The sequence below is a fragment of the Sminthopsis crassicaudata genome, chromosome 2, assembly GCF_048593235.1.
Source record: "Sminthopsis crassicaudata isolate SCR6 chromosome 2, ASM4859323v1, whole genome shotgun sequence".
In the NCBI taxonomy this organism is placed as follows: Eukaryota; Metazoa; Chordata; class Mammalia; order Dasyuromorphia; family Dasyuridae; genus Sminthopsis; species Sminthopsis crassicaudata.
The window spans coordinates 625,458,449-625,478,360 of record NC_133618.1 but is presented as its reverse complement, the minus strand read 5'-3'; the positions used below and the strand labels follow the sequence as shown (position 1 = coordinate 625,478,360).

The window sequence follows — 19,912 nt, the reverse complement described above, 5'->3', positions numbered from 1 at the left end:
GGAATTCTGAGCTTCTTCCTAAATTCATGTCTCCAAGCCAGTCTAGGTTACAGGGCTCACATTGACCTGGCCCCATCAGGGCCTGCTTTTGTCTTTGTCTGGGCCATGTTTCATGTTGAGACCCATTGGGGCAAATCTATCATCCTTTGCCTTATTAGACAAGTAAGTGAATAGTAGTATTCGTGAGAGAAGAAAGATTTTAATTAACAGAAGCAAAAGGATGTCTTAGCAATGAGATAGTACATAAAGAGCACAAAGATAGCCCATCTTGGTTAGCTTTTTCTATTGCAGTCATTTTCCTACAACAAGGATTTAGAGGAAAAGAAGTACTTTACCTATTAAGTGCAGATGTCAGCCTGAATCCGGGCTGCTTCTCTTCCTTCCAAGAAGGCTGCTGCCTTTGAAAATCAAAAGAAGAAAAAAATGAAGAGACCCTCAGCCACATGAGAGGCAGTTGGTAGGAAGCACCCTGGAGACCTGCGTTCTGCTCCCTATGATCCTAGATGAGACTTTTGAGGTTTTAGAGAATTTCTGGTTCTTAATTCCTCCATTTGTAAAATGAAGAAATAAACTAGAAGATTCCTTAAAATAAAGACATTAAACATCTCCTTTCTTTTGAAGAAATATGAATAACAGCTTTATTTATTAACTAACTAACCACAGAGCAAAAATTAATTGTGGATCTTAATGCAAGGCATAAGCTACCCTTCTTATGCCCTAATTGTACAAAAACAATTGTTGACTATTTGAAGGCAAAGGGTCCCATTCGAAGGATCCAATAATGGGGAATGACAGAACTACCTTGGGCTCTCCAGTTTAGCAGAAGGACAAGTTCAGCTGGAAAGTTTGAGGCATCTTCTCTTAACAAAAACTTATCTGTACAAAGAAATGTGAGCCCCTTGCAGTCTGGATTGTCTCCCTTGTGCCTGGCCAAGTGCTTACTACACTGTGGTGATGTTTGTTGACTGGCTGAAAAATGTCCAAAGCCAAACCTCCAAACTGAGGCAGCTCAAAGGAGCCCAAAGAGCCTTTCTGGGGCCTCTCATCATTATGCTTGTTGGGTTTCCTGGGGAAGAAGACCTGACTTTTCCTCTTTCAGCAACAGAATTACAAAATAATCATGAACTGCTTGTACTTGTTAAGATCGGATTTTTGTCTGTGGTTCTAGATCTCTTTATATCGCAAGGATTTATTTATCCTTATTGTTGCCCAAGAAAAATTCAATAAATTTTGCAGCTGTCTGAGACCATTCCTCTGGAGTTCCCAAAGCTGATGAAGTCACAGGACTAGACACACCCTGTTCAACACTGCTTCCTCCAAAACAGTTTTACAACAACAAAAACTTTGAGACTTTTGCACTAGAAATACTTATCACTCCAAAAGGACAATACGGTGTGAATACCCGCTGCTGCCCCAGCTTTAACAACTCATCTTGCTTACCTTGTCCAACTTTCATCCCCAGGCTGGGCAGGGAAACTGGCTCCATAAGAACTGCTATCGAAGTGGAATTGTGAGTGAAGGAAATGAGCATGACAGAAGGGCTGGCCTCCCCAGAAGCTAGATGGGGTGTTTAATATGAATCATTGCCCTTCAGCAGCCAGGGGACCTCTCTTTATGTGTCCCCAGACCCTACAGTTTTCATATAACTTCTTGAATTTCTTACTATGCTTCAACAAAAGCAAAAAATAAAATGCCAAACAAAATACTTCATCTTATGCAGATGACAGAACTAACACTATTGAGGGAAGGAAGGGGCTATAAATTTGATTCTATGATGTCTTCTCCCAATTTACAAATTATATGTATGTACAGTGCTTTAAAAAGTTTTAATATGTACAAAAAATTGGGGCTGATTGATAGGATGGTTGGAAGGAAGGAAATTAGCAACCATTTTTCATGTAACTGAAGAAAACCAAAATGTTACATAACCAGGCAAGGAACCACTGGTGCAGGGCTTTAGTAAAAACATAATACTAACACACAAAATTTTTTATCAAAGCAGAGAGACCATCATATTTGATATAAGATCCTCTTTCTATTCATTCTTAATCCTAAATTTTGTATATGGGTTTGAGTATATAGAGACTTTTTTCCCATTCTAAACCAAATAACCAATAATAACAACAAACAAAATAAAAACTGAGTTCCCTGTCCTGAAGACAGAAGATCTGGGTTCAAATCCTTCCTCTGGTGTTTATTACTTGTGTGATTTAGAACAAGGTATTTAACTTTTCAAAGTCTCATGTAGCTCAATTGGAAAAAGAGGGCATTGGTTTAAATAGTCTCTGAGGTCATTTCCAGGATAAATCCATCAACAGTTTGTTTTTTAAAAGTATATATTAACTTGAACATATTAGCAACAAAATTACCTCATTTACTTGTGTCATCCAGATTCTTTTTCTTCTGTGTATTTAAAAAATTTTGTTGCTTTTTTTTTAAAGCTATAGTTTAGTGCATACGTTCTTAATTGGATTCTGCTTTCTTCACTGTGATCTTCATGTGAATCCACATTCTTTTGATATTCTTGATATTTATAAAAGCTCTACCCCTTACTATGTAATTCTGGGATGGGTTTGACTAAAGTCCTGCAATGCCAAATGCAATATTTTTTTCCATGGTGAAAAGAAATTTCATTTTATAGTCTATAGATTGTTTATAGTTATTTCTTATTATAAATTAAGCTACCATTTTAATTTTATCTTTATTTATCTTTTCCCATTTTTTTTCCTTCTTACTGTTGTGGATGTTTTGTTTCTTGTCTGATATCTTAAGTGACAAGGCAAATCTTGGTTCTCAAGTCAAAGCATGAGTTTTGTAAGTCCTACTTAGGTAGCTTTGTACACAAGGTCTGATATGAATAATTAGCTTTAATTTATTTAAGGTTTGAGGTTAGCAAAGTGTTTTATAAATATTATCTCATTTTGTCTTCATAACAAAGCTAGGAGATGAATGCTATTATTCTCCTCATTTTATAGATTATGTAACTGAAAACAGAGGTCTGTGTCCAGGGTCACACATACAGTATTAGAAGTCACATTTGAACTGAGATTTACTTGATGTAAGTTCTAGTGCTCTTTTCAATGCACTACCTGGCTACCTCATCTCTTATATAGAGTAAAAGATCCATAAATGTAGATTGAAAAAAAGACAAAAGAAAATATAAGACACTTATAACAAAAGCAATGTGTAAAACAGATCAAAGAGAAAAATACAAGAATCACTGGATTAAAAGTTATAACCAAAAAAAAAAGTTTAGATATATTTCAAGAAATTATAAAAGTAAAACTGCTTAAATCTCTTAGAAGCAGAGAGCAAACTGGACATAAAAGAATATACTAGTCACTTCCTGAAACTTCCAAATGAAAACTCCCAGGAATATTAGAGCCCCAAACCAAAAGGTTCTATGTCAAAGAAAAAAATATTACAAGCATCCAGAAAGAATGAATTAAAGAACTGAAAAGCCAGAATAAAGAAACACAAGATTTAACATATATCACACAAAGGATGAGAGAGCTTAGAATATAATATTCCAAAGCGAATTAAAAGTTTTATTTAAAGGAAACTTTCTGAAATATTAATGATGAGGCTTGCTCTGCATGAAGTGCAAAGAAGGGAAGACTATTATAAAGAAGGCAAGGGGAAAGTGGCAAAGAAGCAAAGAAGGGAATTGAAAAAACAAACTTTACAATGCATTTAGACTGCATATACACAGAATATTGCTGGTCTTAAAAACTCTGTTCGTTCATTTATCTACTTTCTCTTTTCCCTGTAAAATTAATTTCTTTCTGATTTGTTAAGTCTAACTCATATCTCAATACTCAGCCCACTTTATTTGGGATAAAAATTAGATATCCCAACTACAAAAGCTTCCATTTTTACATTTACAAAGTGTTTTTTTCTCATATATTGTTTTACGTCCTTATAATAATACAAGTTAGAGAATATAAGTACTATTACACCTATAAGGACAGTTAGGCTCTGAGAAATTTACCCAATGATAATAGGCACATTTTAATTAAAATATATATAGCATCATCCTAATGTTTATAACAAAAAAACTAATACACAAATTTTAAAATGGGCCTATCCTAGACATTTTCTGTCATCTTAAGGCCAATCCAGTTAAGCTTAGAAAGATTTTGCATTGGCAGGTTGGCCACTAGGCAATAAACTCTTTGACCATGGTAATTCCTAAAGACCAATGTATTATGTGATAAAGGTTTTACAAGGTGCATCTATGAAAGGAGACCCCATCTTGATGATATCAAGAGAGGTGGGAGGAACAGAAATTAAGTTTAACAGAATAATTTAAATTCAAACTTATGACTGTGAAGTGAGAAAAGGGCAAGATGTTATCTCTAAGTTAGAATTATAAAATACATGGGCTCCACTGTGGTGCACAAAACTCCTGAGTATAAGCCAAATCAGATTAAAATATAATTATGAAAATTTTAAAAAGTAATTAAAAATAATAAAATATAGATAATATTACATTTTAAAATTAAGTCAATTATGTAGCCTTAAAGAATCCTGATGTATATATTAGTGGCCCTAATTTCAATTTGACTTTACTGTTCTAAACTATCTGCTCTTTTCTCAACTCACAGAAGTCATTTACATTATTTCATTGGCTGGGTCTTTATAAATTCATCTCTGCAAATATTACTAAAGCAGCACTGTAACCTGGTAATATTTATGTGCTGAATATTCATCAGCACATGAATGTTAACAGGTTAAAGTATAGTTCAGTCATATGTAATGGAGAAGCCTGGAAAGGTTCATTTTCTTTTTGACTGAAAACGGTTTCTAAAACCGTTCAGTTTGAATGACTTGGTTTTATAGTTGTACTTTTTGATTGCCATAGTGGTTGGGATTTAAGGCCAATTTTCTGTTTCCTCACTGAATGTCTAACTCTGCCTGAAGGAATAATTTTCTATTATTCCCTAATGCCTGTTCATTTTCTCAGGGAACACTTATTGTCATACAGGTTTTTCATAAATCAAGAAAGTGTCATTGGCAAAGACAAGCTAGAGTCTTTAGAAGCAGGTAGAAAAGCACTTCCTTTAAACTTTTTAAACTGAATGTAAATTTTTTCAATTGATACTATACCTCTTTTTTATTATTATACCAAAACAAACAAAAAAATCCCACAAAAATCTTTTAGGTTAAATAATTTTATCTTTTACTTTAAAATAAAAATAAATGTTCGATCCTCAGGTTTCTAGGGACTGGATTTTTTTCCTTTAGTTTAAAAAAAAGTGTATTTGTGTCCCATTTAGCAGGTGACAGCTTTAAAGTTATTTCTGATAATAACACGAGTGAGTTGGGTTTTCCCCAAAACTATATCTGAAGGGATATATAAAAGGGCTTACAAACTCAGAAACGGTTTCTGGCTAGGTCCTCTTAATTATGCAAATCTCTTGCTGTTTCTTCATATTTTATATAATGTCACTAATATATACTCCCATCAAAATGAATTGAAATTCAGGAAGAATTATCATAGAATGGAAAACAGGGTGCTTAGCATGAGAGTTTATACTTATGCTACTTCATAGTTTTAACTATTTCCTAGAAATGAATTTCCTTACAAGTTATTTTGCCTACCTAAGTGCAAAAAAAAAAATTTAAACAGTTTTTAACCGTTCTTATGGACTAAATAGAATAAATAGTAACTGCCAGTAATTAACTTTGTTGCAAATCATTTCATCTGTCTGGGCCTATTTCCTCAGAGGTAAAACAAGAGGGTTGATGATATCCATCTCCTGACAAAGAAGAGATAGAGTTGTTGGAGAATGAGCCATATTTTTGGACACAGTCTAGGTAAAAATTTGTCTTGATTGACTATACATATTTTTTAACAAGGTTTGTTTTTTTCAAACTGAGGAGACAGGTGTGAAGGACAGAACATAATTTTTTGTTCAGTGAAAAAATTAAATAAAACAATTTGACTTCTGCCTGAAGGTTGCTCAAGTCTAAAATGCCATCATTCCACAAAATGTTGCTAAAATGTAAAATATACCAAAATGTATAACGCTTTAAGTAAAAATCAAATCACTAAGATACACAGAAGATGAATGTAAAATATGTAAGCCAAGACATTTCAATAGATGAATAGTTTCAAAGAAAGAATGATAAGCTATTAATAGCTAATAAAATATCTATCTAAATTCTATATTACTAATGTGGGAAATGTAAATTAAGCAATTCTGAGGTTTTATGTCATATGCTTCATATTAACAAAGACAAGTGATAGGAATCAATAAGCATTTATTAAGAACGTACTATGTGCCAAGAAGTATGCTAAAGCACTAGATATACAAAGAAAGGCAAAAGACAGTCCTTGTTCTCAGGGAGCTTCCATTGTAAATAGGGAGACATCAAATCATGATATATACAGGATAAATTGGAAATAATTAATAGAGAGGGAAGGATTAAGAGGAATCAAAAAAAGCTTCTTGAAGAAGATAATATTTTAGTGAGGAAAAAGCTTAGGGAAGGAAGGAAGTCAGGTAAGCCAGGAGGTGAAGATAAGAAGTTGCAATACCTATGGAAATGGCAGGCACACTAATGTATTATTGTTGGTCATTTGAATTGGTCCTATAGTTCTGGAAAATAATTAATTATGTGAAAAAAAAGCCATTTAACAACTCATTCCTAAAGATTTTGCCACTGGATTTGAATGCAAAGATGGACAAAAATATAAAGAAAAAATCCCAGATATACCAAGTTAGTCTAGGGTAGCAAAAAATAGAAAACAAAATGGGTTCTCATTGACTACAGAAGGTTAAAAAACCTGTGGTATATAATTGTAAAGGAACATTATCATTGAGCCACAGGAAATAATAAATATAAAAGAATTCAGAGAAACACAAGAGACTTAATAAATGATACGGAACAAAGAAACAGAAGAGCATCATCAATGATCATAAGAATGTTTTTTAAAAAATATGAAGCAGATGAACTCAAATTAAATGAGCAATAACCAATAGTAGATCCAGGGGAACGAGGAACAACACCTCCTTCTTGGTAAAATGCTGGTGGAATGGATAAAAAATGTTATTTGTACTCTTAACAATATTATCATTACTTGAGTAGTTTGAAAGAAATAGTAGTTCTTTCAAAAAACAAAGTAGTATTGAAAGAACATAGAAGGCTTGGGGGTTGAATTGAATATGATGGGATGATTCTAAAAAATAAAATTTCATAGGGATAAGTAAAATGGATCAATTATTTCATACAAACGAGGCCTGAATGGAAAAAGTATTATAGTGGAAGTAGGTGGGGGTACAGAGCTGGTAGAGGTAGACTTTATTCTCATCATCATCATTTAACTGGGTTAAAGAGGGAATAACATAAATATCTAGAAGGGTATAAAAATTTTCTAAATTTCTGGAGAAGTAAGATGAGGGGACAGGATAAGAGAAGAATTCTTTTAAAAGAGTATGGCTTAGGGAGGTAGTGGTTAGAAGTAAATTAGATGTGTGAGAAGAAGACAGGGTAAAAAGAATCTGAGAAGGATAACTGAGGAAAAATAGGATGGAGGGAAATATACAATTAGCAATTATAATTTTGAATGTGAAGGAATTGAATTGACCCATAAAACAGAAAAGAGCAGAATAGATTAAAACTCAGAATCTGATAATACGTTGTTACAAGACTTGAAAGTGAAAGAAAAACACAGAGTTAAAATAAAGGACTAGAGAAAAATTTATTATGCTTCAGCTGATATAAAATTAAACAAGGATAACAATCATGATTTCAGACAAAGTTAATGCTAAAACAAATTTAATTAGAAGAGATAAACAAGGAAACATGACAAAAGGTACCATAGAATATGAAGCAATATCAGTACTAAAACTATATGTATCAAATGCTGTGATATCTAAGATATTAAAGGAAAAATTAAATGAATTAGAGGTGGAAATAAACAGTGTTACTATAATAATGAAGGGCTGAGAACAAGGTGTATTCCTATTTCCATTCAATTTTCTACAGATATGTGTCAATTTTAGCTAATCTAAGATTCTATTTAACTTTGAGTTATTTTTATTTATTTTTTGTTAGATTTATCTAATTCTGGAAAGAGAATTTAAAGTACCCCACTATTATATTTAGGTATTGTATTTCTTCTTCTGTTAATGTAGGCAGTTTGTATTTTTGAAACTATTCTTCCATTTTAATTTGTTCCATTTAAATTGTTCAATTTGCTGGCATATTATTGGGCAAAATAACTTCTTATAATTGCATTGATTTCATTTTCATTAGTAGCATATTCAATGCTTTCATTTTTAGTGCTAATGATTGATTTTCTTCTCTTTTTAAAATCTTACAACTAAAATATTAGCACTACTGTCTATCTACCCAGGTTACTTATACCTTCGGAATCCAATATTTAACGTGCAACAAGAAAATTGGATTTGCACACATATATTATATCTAGGTTATACTGTAACACATGTAAAATATATGAGATTGCCTGTCATCTAGGGGAGGGAGTAAAGGGATGGAGGGGAAAATCTGGAAAAATGAATACAAGGGATAACGTTATAAAAAAATTACTCATGCATATATATTGTCAAAAAATTTATAATTATAAAATTAATTTTAAAAATTTTTTAAAAAAATCTTACACCTATCAGATTGGCTAAAATGATAAAAAGGGAAAACAACAAATGTTGGAGAGGGTATGGATGGGACATTAATTCACTGATGGTAGAAATACGAACAGATCCAACCATTTTGGATAACAATCTGGAAGTATGTCTAAAGAATTAGAAAACTGTATTTACTCTTTAACCGGACAACAACATGATTAGGTCTGTTTTCTAAGCTAATTAAGAGACAAGGGAGAAACCATGAGTGGCAGTATAGTACAGTGAAAAGTGTTAGATTTTAAATGAGAAAGTTGGATTAGATGACCGCTAAGGTCCCTTACAGCTCTAGAACAATGTTCTTATGGGTGTACACAAATAAGGAGAAACAGGAAGCAGAACAAACATTCTTGTTATTCAGTGTTCCAGCTCTGCTTAGTTTAATTCAGAAGGATAAACTCTCCAAAGCTTCTGCTACTTACAGGGATGAATGAAGTTTTAGAAGAAACCTTTCATTCCTCTTATAAGCTCATCTCCTACACTAAGATAAGAAAGAACTATGTATTCTATGTGTTTTGTATTACTTATAGCACTCAGCCTATCACTAAAAACATTGCTCCTTAAATATTTGCTGAATAAACTTAAACTCTCTCTTTCCTGCTTCAGAAGTCAATGGTATGTGGGTGAGTACTTTAGCTGTCTTTATAAATTATTATGTCTTATAATATCTTGTCAAGTGAAATAAATGTAAAATTTATAATTTTATGTATTTCAGCCAGTTCACTGTATAGTTTTAACCTAATTCATAAGAGATAAATTTCCAAGAAAAAATGGAAACTCTTTTCAGAAAGGCTAGACTAAAATCCCAATTATTTGAATGCTCTTAAACTTACAGGAATTTTCATGGAATAATTATAAAAAGTCTTGTTGACAGAGCTATGAAGTGGTCTAACCATAGAACAATATGGAATTATGTCAAATAAAGTGGCTAAAATGACCCAACAATTGCATTACTAAGCACATATCCTAAGGAAGTCACAGACAAAAAGAAAGGCTTCACATCCACCAAAACATTTATAAGCGGCATTTTCTGAAGTTGCAAAGAATTGGAAACAAAATGAATACCCACTGCCAGAAATGAATGAACCAACTGTATACAAATGTAAAAGAATATTACTGTATTATAAGAAATGATGGATGAGATGAATATGAAGAAGCATGGAAAGATTGACATGAACTGATAATGGAAAGACTTACATGAATTGATGCAAAAGAAATAAGCAGAACCAAGAGAATACATATGATATTTTCAGTAATGTATATGAAAAAACAACCACTACAGAACAAAGAAACTTAATGTTGTGAAATTACAAAGCACAAGCTTGGTCCCAAAAAAGAGATATGAAAAGACACATTTCCCTTTCCTTTGTAGAGGTGGCTTTATGGGGTGGAACACTGAATATAATATCAGATTTCTTTTCTGTATTGATTGATCTTACTGGGATTTTCCTCTGTTTTCCTTTTTGAAAGAAATCATTTTAAGGAATAAATTTCAGAGAAGGGAAAGGTAGAGATATAGGAAAATCTGGCTGAAGTGAAAATGAAAACAGATAAAAATCTATTTTTTAAAAAATTTATTCTTCACTTAAACTTAAGAAAGATGTCTCAGATAATCCACAAATAACGTAAAATTAAAGGTGAATGCTAGCTAGGCTATCCAGAAGTTTCAAAGTTAATTCTCATTAACTGACAACAAAAAAGGATATTTGTCTTCCTGGTTTATCCCCAGGTCTTCGGTGCAAGGGATGAAAGCGATTTCGAGAGACTCTTTCCACAAGTCCATGATGACGTGTCCCTCGAATGTTATCAACCTGGTGAAATGATGGCTGCAAAGAGAAGAAAAGACGAGTTAATTCTCAAAGTAAAGTAAGTCAGTGTTGGTAAGCCACCTCAGTTCTCAATTCTGTATAGAAAGAAATACAAGATGCCACTTACAGTCTCCTGCAGACAGGTGATAGATTTAAGGTACAGACTGAGACATGTATTTTTTTAATTTAATATTTTTATTTTTCCTCAGTCACATTTAAAACCATTTTTACATTTGTTTTTAAAAAAATTTTCTCCCTTCCCTACCCCAACCCCCATTAAATAGAAAGCACACGTGAAGTTATATAAAACATTTCCATAAAAATCATGTTGTGAAAGAAAACATAGCTCTCAACTCCTCCCCCCTAAAAAAAAACCTCAAGGAAAAGAAAAAAAACAAAAAACAAAAACAAAAAAAACACAAAACAAAAACAAAGAGAGAGAGAGAGAGAGAGAGAGAGAGAGAGAGAGAGAGAGAGAGAGAGAGAGAAGGAGGAAGTGAGAATTCACTTAGTAATCCTAACAAGTGGTCAGTAGCAAAACAGATTTGAGGACAGATTGAAAGGAGAGAAAGAATAAATGGGGGGGGAAATATAGTTAGCGATTGTAATGGTAAAAAAAATTTTGAAGCAAGTTTCTTTGATAAGAAATTTTTCTCAAACATTTATCAAACATAAAGGGAACTGAGTCAAATTTATTTAAAAAAAATTAAGAGCCATGCCCCAAATGATAAATGTTCAAAAAATATGAACTTTGCCCAATGGACTATAAAATCATACTTACCCTTTAACCTACATGCCACTACTAGGCCTAATCCCAAAAGAGAATTTAATTAATTTTAAGAAAAAGACCTATATGTACAAAAACATTTATAGCAACTCTCAGGGCAAAAAAAAAAAAAAAAAAAAATGGAAACAGAGAGGATGTCTATCAGTTGGGGAATGGCTGAATAAATTACAGTATGTGATTATGATGGAATATTATTGTTCTGTGGACATGATAAGCAGTATATTTTAGAAAAGCAGTATGCTTTTTCAGGTTTAGAAAAACCAAGAAAGTCCTCCATGATCTCAAGCAAAGTGTGATGTACCATGTATAAAGTAATAGGGATAATTGGCTGTGAATGACTTTGCTATTCTCAGCAATACAATGATCCATGACTATTCTGAAGAACTTAGAATAAAAAATCCTGTCCCCATACCCAGAGGAAGAAACTGGTAGGTCCGAATACAGATTGAAGCATTCTCTCTCTCTCTCTCCCTCCCTCTCTCCCTCCCTCCCTCCCTCTCTCCCTCCCTCCTTCCCTCTCTCCCTCCCTCTCTCCCTCCCTCCCTCCCTCCCTCCCTCCCTCTCTCTCTCTCTCTCTTTTTGTTTTGTGTTTTTTTTTTTTTCCCCTTGAGGTTTTTTTTTAGGGGGGAGGAGTTGAGAGCTATGTTTTCTTTCACAACATGATTTTATGGAAATGTTTTATATAACTTCACGTGCTCTGCCATACACACTAACCTTGTCTGTATCTCTGTTTTACTGATAAGTAAAATTAAGGGGCTGAACTAGATGGAATTCCTTCTAGCTCTAAATCTATGATCCTATAATACCACGGAAGCCCAAAAGAAAATACAGGTTGAAAAAGTAAGTAGTTTCAAGATTTTAGAAGACTTTACAAATGATAAATTTAAAAATTATTTATTAAGGGATACTAGGGATATCTAAACTATACCTTGACTTTCTGAAATAACCTGAAATTTCTGGAGACACTCAAATAGTTTACAAGAAAAAAAATTAAGAAGTCTAATTTTTAAGTTCCTCACCAACAAACAAACAACAAGGATACTTGAAAGGAAATTAAGAAAATAACTGAGTAGGTCTGAATAAATGGGGTCTAAAAATCTCACCTTGTCATTAATGATAAAATGATTTAAAAAATTTTTTTAGCAAGAAACAATATCAATGATACAATGGTACAAGCAAGTGAAACAATAAATCATTCTGTTTAGTATATGCCCTATAAGGAGGAATCCTAAAAGCCCAAAGGATAATTTTTCTTTGAATTGATTTTAAAAAGAAAAGTTATTTTTTTCTTGGGAGTTGATTTTTAGGTAAATAGGAAAAGGCCTTTGGGAGGCCCATTTTTCTAATAACAATATCCTTTTGGCATTTTTGTATGGCTGTAAGTCACAAGACATTACAATCTCAATGACTCTCAAAAGAATCAATATAAGAATCATTCAACTGAAACTTCTCTCTGCAAAAATGCCAGAGATCTTTTAATTCTCGCTTCAGGACACTCCATTTTGGCTAATAGTTACCACTTTTTGTTCTAAGCTGTTTTCTTCAATTTTCTCTTTAAATTTCTTGCTTGAATTTTTCTTTCTAGGCTTTCATGCAGTTCCTATAGGAAATCTGCTTTTTCCTTTAAGTCTCTGCTTGCAATTGTCACAGAGTATCCCTTTCTTCCTATTCATAAGATCCCTCAAGACATAATATAAACATTCCCAGGCCTTTGAAATCAGGTCCTGTATGATGAGATCAGAACTGAGAAACTAACAAGAGTGGGATTCAGAGAAGACACTTGTATCTTCCCATACAATGTGAATGATATTAGTATATTCTTGTTTGGTCCTTTATCACTGTTCTCTTATGTTTACTTTTGCATTTTTCTTTTCACTCCTGCACTTGAACCAAATTTTCTCTGCAGCTCTGGTCTTTTCAGCAGGAATGCTTGGAAGTTCTGTTTCATTAAAAACTTCTTTCCCCCACTACATTATTATTATACTTTGTTCTCAAGATAAGTTATTTTTGGCCATAAGCCCAAATCCTTTCTGGAATACCATATTCAAAGTTCTCTATTCTTATATAGCGATGCCTGAAAAATTGTGTGATCCTGGCTGTGGCTTCTTTCTAGCTGCTTGGAGAATTTTTTTTTTTTCTTTGATCTGAAACTTCTGGGTTTTGCCTATGATGTTCCTGGGAGGTTTCACTTTGAGGTTTCTTTCAGAAAGTGGCATGATTTTTTTTTTTTAATTTCCATTTTACCCTCTGATTTTAAAAGATCAAGGCAGTTTTCCAAGATTTCTTAAACTCGGATTCTTAGGCCCTTTTAGGGGGTCAAGATATTCAGATAGTCCATTGATTCTTAGAGTTCTTTCTCTTCAATTTGTTTTCCAGATCAAATGTTTTTTTCTATGATGCCTTATATTTTATTTTAGTTTTTTGACTTAAGTTTTAATATATCTTGTTGCCTTATTAAATCACTGGCTTCTATGTGGACCATTTTAATTTTCACAGGATTAATTGTTTGGGCAAAGCTTTATACTTCTTGTGCCAAGGAAATGACTCTTTCCAATTCTATCTTACATTTTTATTAAAACATTTAACTTTTTTTTTAAAACTCTTACTTCACTTTAAATTCTTCTTCCAAAAATTTTAGCTGGATTTTCTCTAAGAATTTATTTGTTTTAGAGTCATTTGCTTCTGCATTTGTGTCTTGAGTGTGCTTGCCACAGTAACAGATCTTTATGGTGGGCTTCTTTTTTGGGAGAATTCATTCTTCTAGCCTACTTCTTTGACTTCCCACTTGATATAAGGGTTGGGTGAACTTGGATAGGAAGATCTGGCTAGTTGTACTGCTACCGAATGCTGAGTTATTCCAGAATTTCAGAGACAGGCTGAGGACCTTCAAGCATTCAGCTTTCCCAAAGTGTTCCAGAACAAAGTCTGTTTGCTGCCCCACTTACCTGAGGTTCTCCAAGTTCCTGTCCTGGATTTGGATCTATGTAAGAGTAGACAGATTGCTGCTGGACTCAACCTCTATCAACCACCTAGAAAGCTCAGACTGGTCTTTTTTTCTGTTGTTGTTCATTTGTTTTTCAGACACACCCAACTCTTAGACACTGGAAGCCTTTGTTACTTCCTTCTCTAGCTCCTTTTACAGATAAGGAACAAAGAGGGTTAGATGACTTGCCCAAGATCACAGGGCTGATGAGTGTCTCAGGACAGATTTGAAGTCAGGAGGATAAATCTTCTTGACTTCAGGTCTAGCACTCTGTGAAGTCAGAGGCAGATTCATAGGTTTCTGCTTGGTCTGAGATTCCTCTCTTTGTTATTCCTCTGTAGGCTGAGTTAAATGCTAAAAATGAGACCTTGCAGCAAGTCTCAGCTTGAGCCAAACAGCTGCTGCTTGCTTTTGAACTCCCTCCTCTCCCAGAGCTCCCCACCCAGGAAGGCCCAGATCTATACCCATCCCCTTCTCATTCCATCCTAGATCTCTGACTCCAATCTGAGTAGCGAGCATCATTGCTGCCAATTCACATCTTCCAGGTGCCCTTGTATGGATCTGCAGGAAACCTGTTAAGAGTTCTGGAACGTTGTCTTGCCCTGGTGCACAGCTTCACCCTGAGTCCCATAATGCTTCTTTCGCAGTTGTTACTTTTCTGGATTTCCCCCATTAGGATTCAGATTGGTACCTTTTCTAGACCTGCTTGGAGGAATTCTATAGAGAGTTCACATTACACCCCTTCTTCCACTGGTGAAGAAATACTCCACAAACATTTCTGGTGAAAAGGCAAACACTGAGTTGGAACTTTAAAATATAAATGTAAAAGTCCAGAGAAATCTAGAAAAGTAAATTTATGTGAGGAAAAGGATTATATGATAATACAGTGCTAACATTCTAACAGAAAGAAAATAAACTAGTGCACCTTCAGAACTGTATTGTCTTCAATGGTTATTGAGGTAGTTCTAAAAGAAAAATAGAATACTAGGGATAAAAGAAGAAATATACTAGAAGAAGGAAGCAGAACTTGTGATTTCTCATATTTGGGATGAGTGAGAACATACAAAAAGGGTAGGGGAGTGGGCATCAGAAGAATCTCATTCTTATATAAAACGAAGGAAGACTGAACACACATTTTAGCATAAAACTATATAAAAGTCAATAGGCAAAAAAAAAAAAAAAAAAAAAAAGCAGGAATGGGGAGGTGAAGATTAAGAGGGAGGACTATATCTGGAAGGGATTAGTCACAAGCAAAACAAACTTTTTGATTTTGGAGGAGGGATCTTTAAAAGGAAGAAAAAAAGAAAAGAACTAGAATCTGAAAAGGTGCCTTAGACTGACTATTGGACAATTTGGAAATGGCTGATTTATGGTATTATATTAATGTAATAGAATATTATTGCACTATCCTTTGTGCCTGGGATGCTCTTCCCCCATCTCCCTTTTAAGTCTCAATTAAAATTTCACCTTTTATAGGAAGCCTTCTTCAACCCAATCACTTTTTCTAGCGTCTTCTCTCTATTATTTCCTATTTATCCTGAATATAACTTTTTGTCTGCATGTTTTCTTTCTTGTTAGACTGTAAGTATCATGAGATCAAGAATTGTCCTTCTGCCTTTTTTTTGCATTCCCTAATACCTAAGACAGTGGCAAACATTAGGCTCTTAATAAATGTTTATTAATGAAAAGAAATGGCAAAAATGATAATTTAAAATAATTTAAATAATATAAACAGGATCAGAAGAACAAATTATACAAAGTTGGTTATATCATATAAAGAAAAACAATGATCAGACTTATGAATTTTGATCAAAGCAATGATCACTCATGTCTTTAATGAACCTATAATGAAACATGTTATTCACTTTCTTGTGAGAGACACGAGGTGTAGAAAGACAATATTTATATTTCTAGACACAAGACCTTGTATAAATTTGTTTTGCTTGACTATGTTTGTTTATTTGTTCCAGTAGTTTTTTTCACTTTACTTTCAGTTAATGGGTGAGGAGTCGGAGAGGTAGCATATCATTGCAATGATAAGACAAAAAGAAGAATATCTGAAACATTTTTAATGCACAGAAGAGGAAAAAAAGGAAGAAGAAAAAGAAGCACAAATAAGAGTTTTGCATTTATTATGTACTTTTTAAAAAAGAAAATGTTGTGAAAACTGATATTGAGTTTCACATAAGATACTTTTATGTTCTGTTCTGTAAATAGAAATGTTCTTTTTGTGTTAAGTTCAGAATAAAAAGTTTCAAAAAAATTAAAGCAGGGAGAGATAAATTAGAATAGTTAGGGGATAGTGAAAAGATTAGAACGACCAACTAAAAATCTTGAATTGTATTATATTTTGATGAAACTATAAACATCTATACCAGTATATGAAATAGATAGGAGAGATGATAAGGAGATCAGTGTAAAGACAGTCTAGGTGGGAAATATTAATGGCATAAGTAATGAAAAGGAAATCATAGATGCAAAAAATCAGCAGACAGGATTTACTAGTTAAAGGAAGAAGAGAGTTTTGAGCTTGGAAAAGTAGAATTAATATACATAGGGAAATTAGGAGGAAGGATTTTTTTTTAGTTTAGTTTTATTTGTTAAGTCTGAGGTGAAGATGGAATACACATAAGAATATTCAAAAAGCAATGAAAAATGGGATTAAAATTTAGAAGAAAAATCAGTTATGTAGAGTAAAAAGTCATGGAGTCTCAGAGTTGGAAAAGAACTTAGAAGTCATCTAATGCAATCTACATCTGAACAGGCAGCAATGAACTGCTAAGTCAGCAGCATTGAAAACAAAGAGCACTTAGGGCTGAAGATTGTATCTAATAAACTACAACTGCCACTTCCTTCTGATCAATCAACCATTTTGATTGGCTGGTAATTATATGTGTATGCATTTTTAAAAACTATAAAATTGTCAGCATCACTCTCCCCATCCCTAACCCCCTCAATACATGCACACTCTTACTTGCCCCCTTTGGTTCCTGTTTTTCACTAAGAGTATCATAGTACAAAAGAACTTAAATCCTGGTTTAAACACTTACTAACTTGTGGTTCAAGGGTGAATAGGGATTCACCCTTTGTAGCTTCATTTGTAAAATCTGTTAAAGGGCTATTATTAAAAAAAAGAAAGAAAAAGAAAAGAAAAGAAAAAGAAAACTTTAATTCATCTCTACCCCTCCTCTATGTCTATTTACAAAATAGTTCAAGTCTCTCTAATTCTAAAAAAGCCTTGCTTCATTGTTGTGCTCAACTCCCAGATACTGTTCTTCCTTTTTTCTCAATCTTTTCATTATTAAACTTCTTGAAAAGTTTCCAATACCAGATGCCTCCCCTTCTTCATTACTCATTCTCTCCTCAACTCCACCCCTTCCAATCTGGAAGGCAAAAGCCCTTTCAAACACTACACTGAAATCGCCCTCACACAAGTCATTGACGCACTACCACAAATGGCTCCGGCATCCTAGTTACTAAATCCCACAGCCTTTTCCCCTCTTTCTTCTGACCAGGCCCCATGCTGGACACTCTGTTTTCTTCCCTCTCCCCCATGGACTCCCCTTTTGGTCTCTTTCTGTGAGTTCCTTCACAATTTCATGTACTCACATGGCTCTGACCACCACCAGTACAGAAATAACTCAAAACTGTATTTCTGGTGCTGACTTCTGTTCTGTATTTGGATCTTTACTTCTAATTACTTTGATAGAGTAGCTTGGTAGTCCAGTGGATAGCGTGCTGGGCCTGCAGCCAGGAAGCTATGAGTTCAAATCCAGCCTCAGATACTTGTGAACTATGTAACTCTGGATAAGACACTTCACCTGTTTGTCTCAGTCTCTTCATCTGTAAAATAGGGATAATAATAGCAACTACCTCCCAGGGTTGTCATGAAGATCAAATGAGAAAATAATTAAAAACATGTAGCACAGTGCCTGGTACATAGTAAGTGCTACATAAATATTAGCTGCTATCACTATAATGATGATAATGATGAAGATGCCCCCAGAATATCTCAAATTTAACATGTTCAGAATAAAGTTTGCCACCTTCCCTTGTGCCAAATCTACTTTTTCTTCTGATTTGACTATTTCTGTCTATGACACTATTATTTACCCAGTGTCCTAACATTAGTAATCCTGAGGTTATCTTTAATTTATTTCTTTTTCCTTATTTTCTAGATCCAATTATTTACCAAGTCCTAATGATTTTACTTTCTCTCATCTGTTCATTCCCCTTTATTTCTACTGTCCAAAAAAAAAAAAAAAAAAGGCCTAGAAATTCATTGTGATCTGCAAATATAATGTTCTGAACTGTCCAAGTACATGAGTGTTTTGGGGACTTAAATTTTCACAGAAGAGTCAGACAGGTTAGACACCTTTATGACATCACATTTTAATCCACACAAAGGTAGACTTAAAGCCAAACCTGAGATACTTAAGGGAAGAAGCAGGGGTCCTCAAAAGAGCTCACCAAAATATTGGCTGTCAAGGTCTTCAGGGAAAGGTCGTGACAATACAAGAAGTTACCTCATCCCTCATCTCTTTCACACTGGGGGCCATAAGTTTCACAAGAAGAGAGCGAGCTCTTGCTTTCCAATGTCATAAGCAATAAAATGATGAGAAATAGCAGTTAAATAACAAGTGTGCAAACACAGGACTTGCACGTTTCTAGAAATAAGTACATAGAGAAGCAGAAATATTGGGACTTTTACACTTCAACCCTAGGCCACTGAGGCAGCAGATAATTTGAGGATAAGGCACTGGATCTCCAGTGAGTGAGGTCTGGGTTCAAATCCAGCCTCAGACATTCATCAGCCTCAGTTTCTTCATTTATAAAATGGAGATAATAGTAACATTCCCTTCCCAGAGTTGTTGTCAGGATCAAAAGAGATCATGATTGTAAAATGATATTCTATTAAAGAGATTACCCACACATACATATATAAGATCACTGAGGAGGGGGGGAGTAGAAACACTATCAGTCAGAGAAAGATAATCAGAAAGGTTTTCCTCAGGAGAGTCCATTAATGTGAACTTTAAAAGAACATCTATCAATGGTCCATAGTCCACTCCCAAGACTTCTCTCTTATGGGTCAAACTCATTCAGTTCCTTCAAAAGATCCTCATGTGAAAAGAGGCCCCTTTCCATTCTGAATGCCTTTTTTCTGAGGACTCTTAATTAATCAACAGCCTTTCTAAAATTCGATGCCCAGAACTAAAAACAGTGCTTTGGAATCTAATCCAAGTAAAGTAAGTAATATGATCCCCAATGCCTCAAGTTCACAATGACTATTTTACTACTATATCGCGAAATGCTGCTTAAATTAAATAGATCTTTTCCCAAATATATCACTATCTAATTATAACTGCTCTGTTTTATACTTTGTGATACTGATTTCCTGAAAACTAAGTGTAAAACTTTACATTTATTCTCATAAAACTTCATCTTATCAAACTGAGTCCAATGTCTGGCCTGTTAAAAGCTTTTTTGGACTTTATCGCAATTATCACCAATCTCCATCAGCTTCGTCTCATTTCCAAATGTGGCAGGCATGCAAACCTATGTTTATCCAGGTCAATATTTAAAAATGTGAAACAGTCCAGACCCGAGCACAGAAGATCCCCGGGGTGTCCCCTCCTTTGGAAGGCCTCCTTCCAATCTGATAGTGAATTACTCTCTGGGT

The 19,912-nt window shown here is 34.0% G+C and overlaps 1 protein-coding gene across 1 annotated transcript in view; it reads right to left on the bottom strand.

Annotated features, from left to right (window-relative positions):
- The window catches only part of CRTC3 (CREB regulated transcription coactivator 3), an 88,066-nt gene that overhangs the window by 39,280 nt on the left and 28,874 nt on the right, over nt 1-19,912 (bottom strand). The window contains exons 3-5 of the mRNA XM_074296333.1: nt 10,358-10,477; nt 1,441-1,502; nt 336-398 (exon numbers count right to left, since the gene is read on the bottom strand). Of these exons, the coding sequence (XP_074152434.1) occupies nt 336-398; nt 1,441-1,502; nt 10,358-10,477 (245 nt within the window). The remainder of the gene's footprint in view (nt 1-335; nt 399-1,440; nt 1,503-10,357; nt 10,478-19,912) is intronic.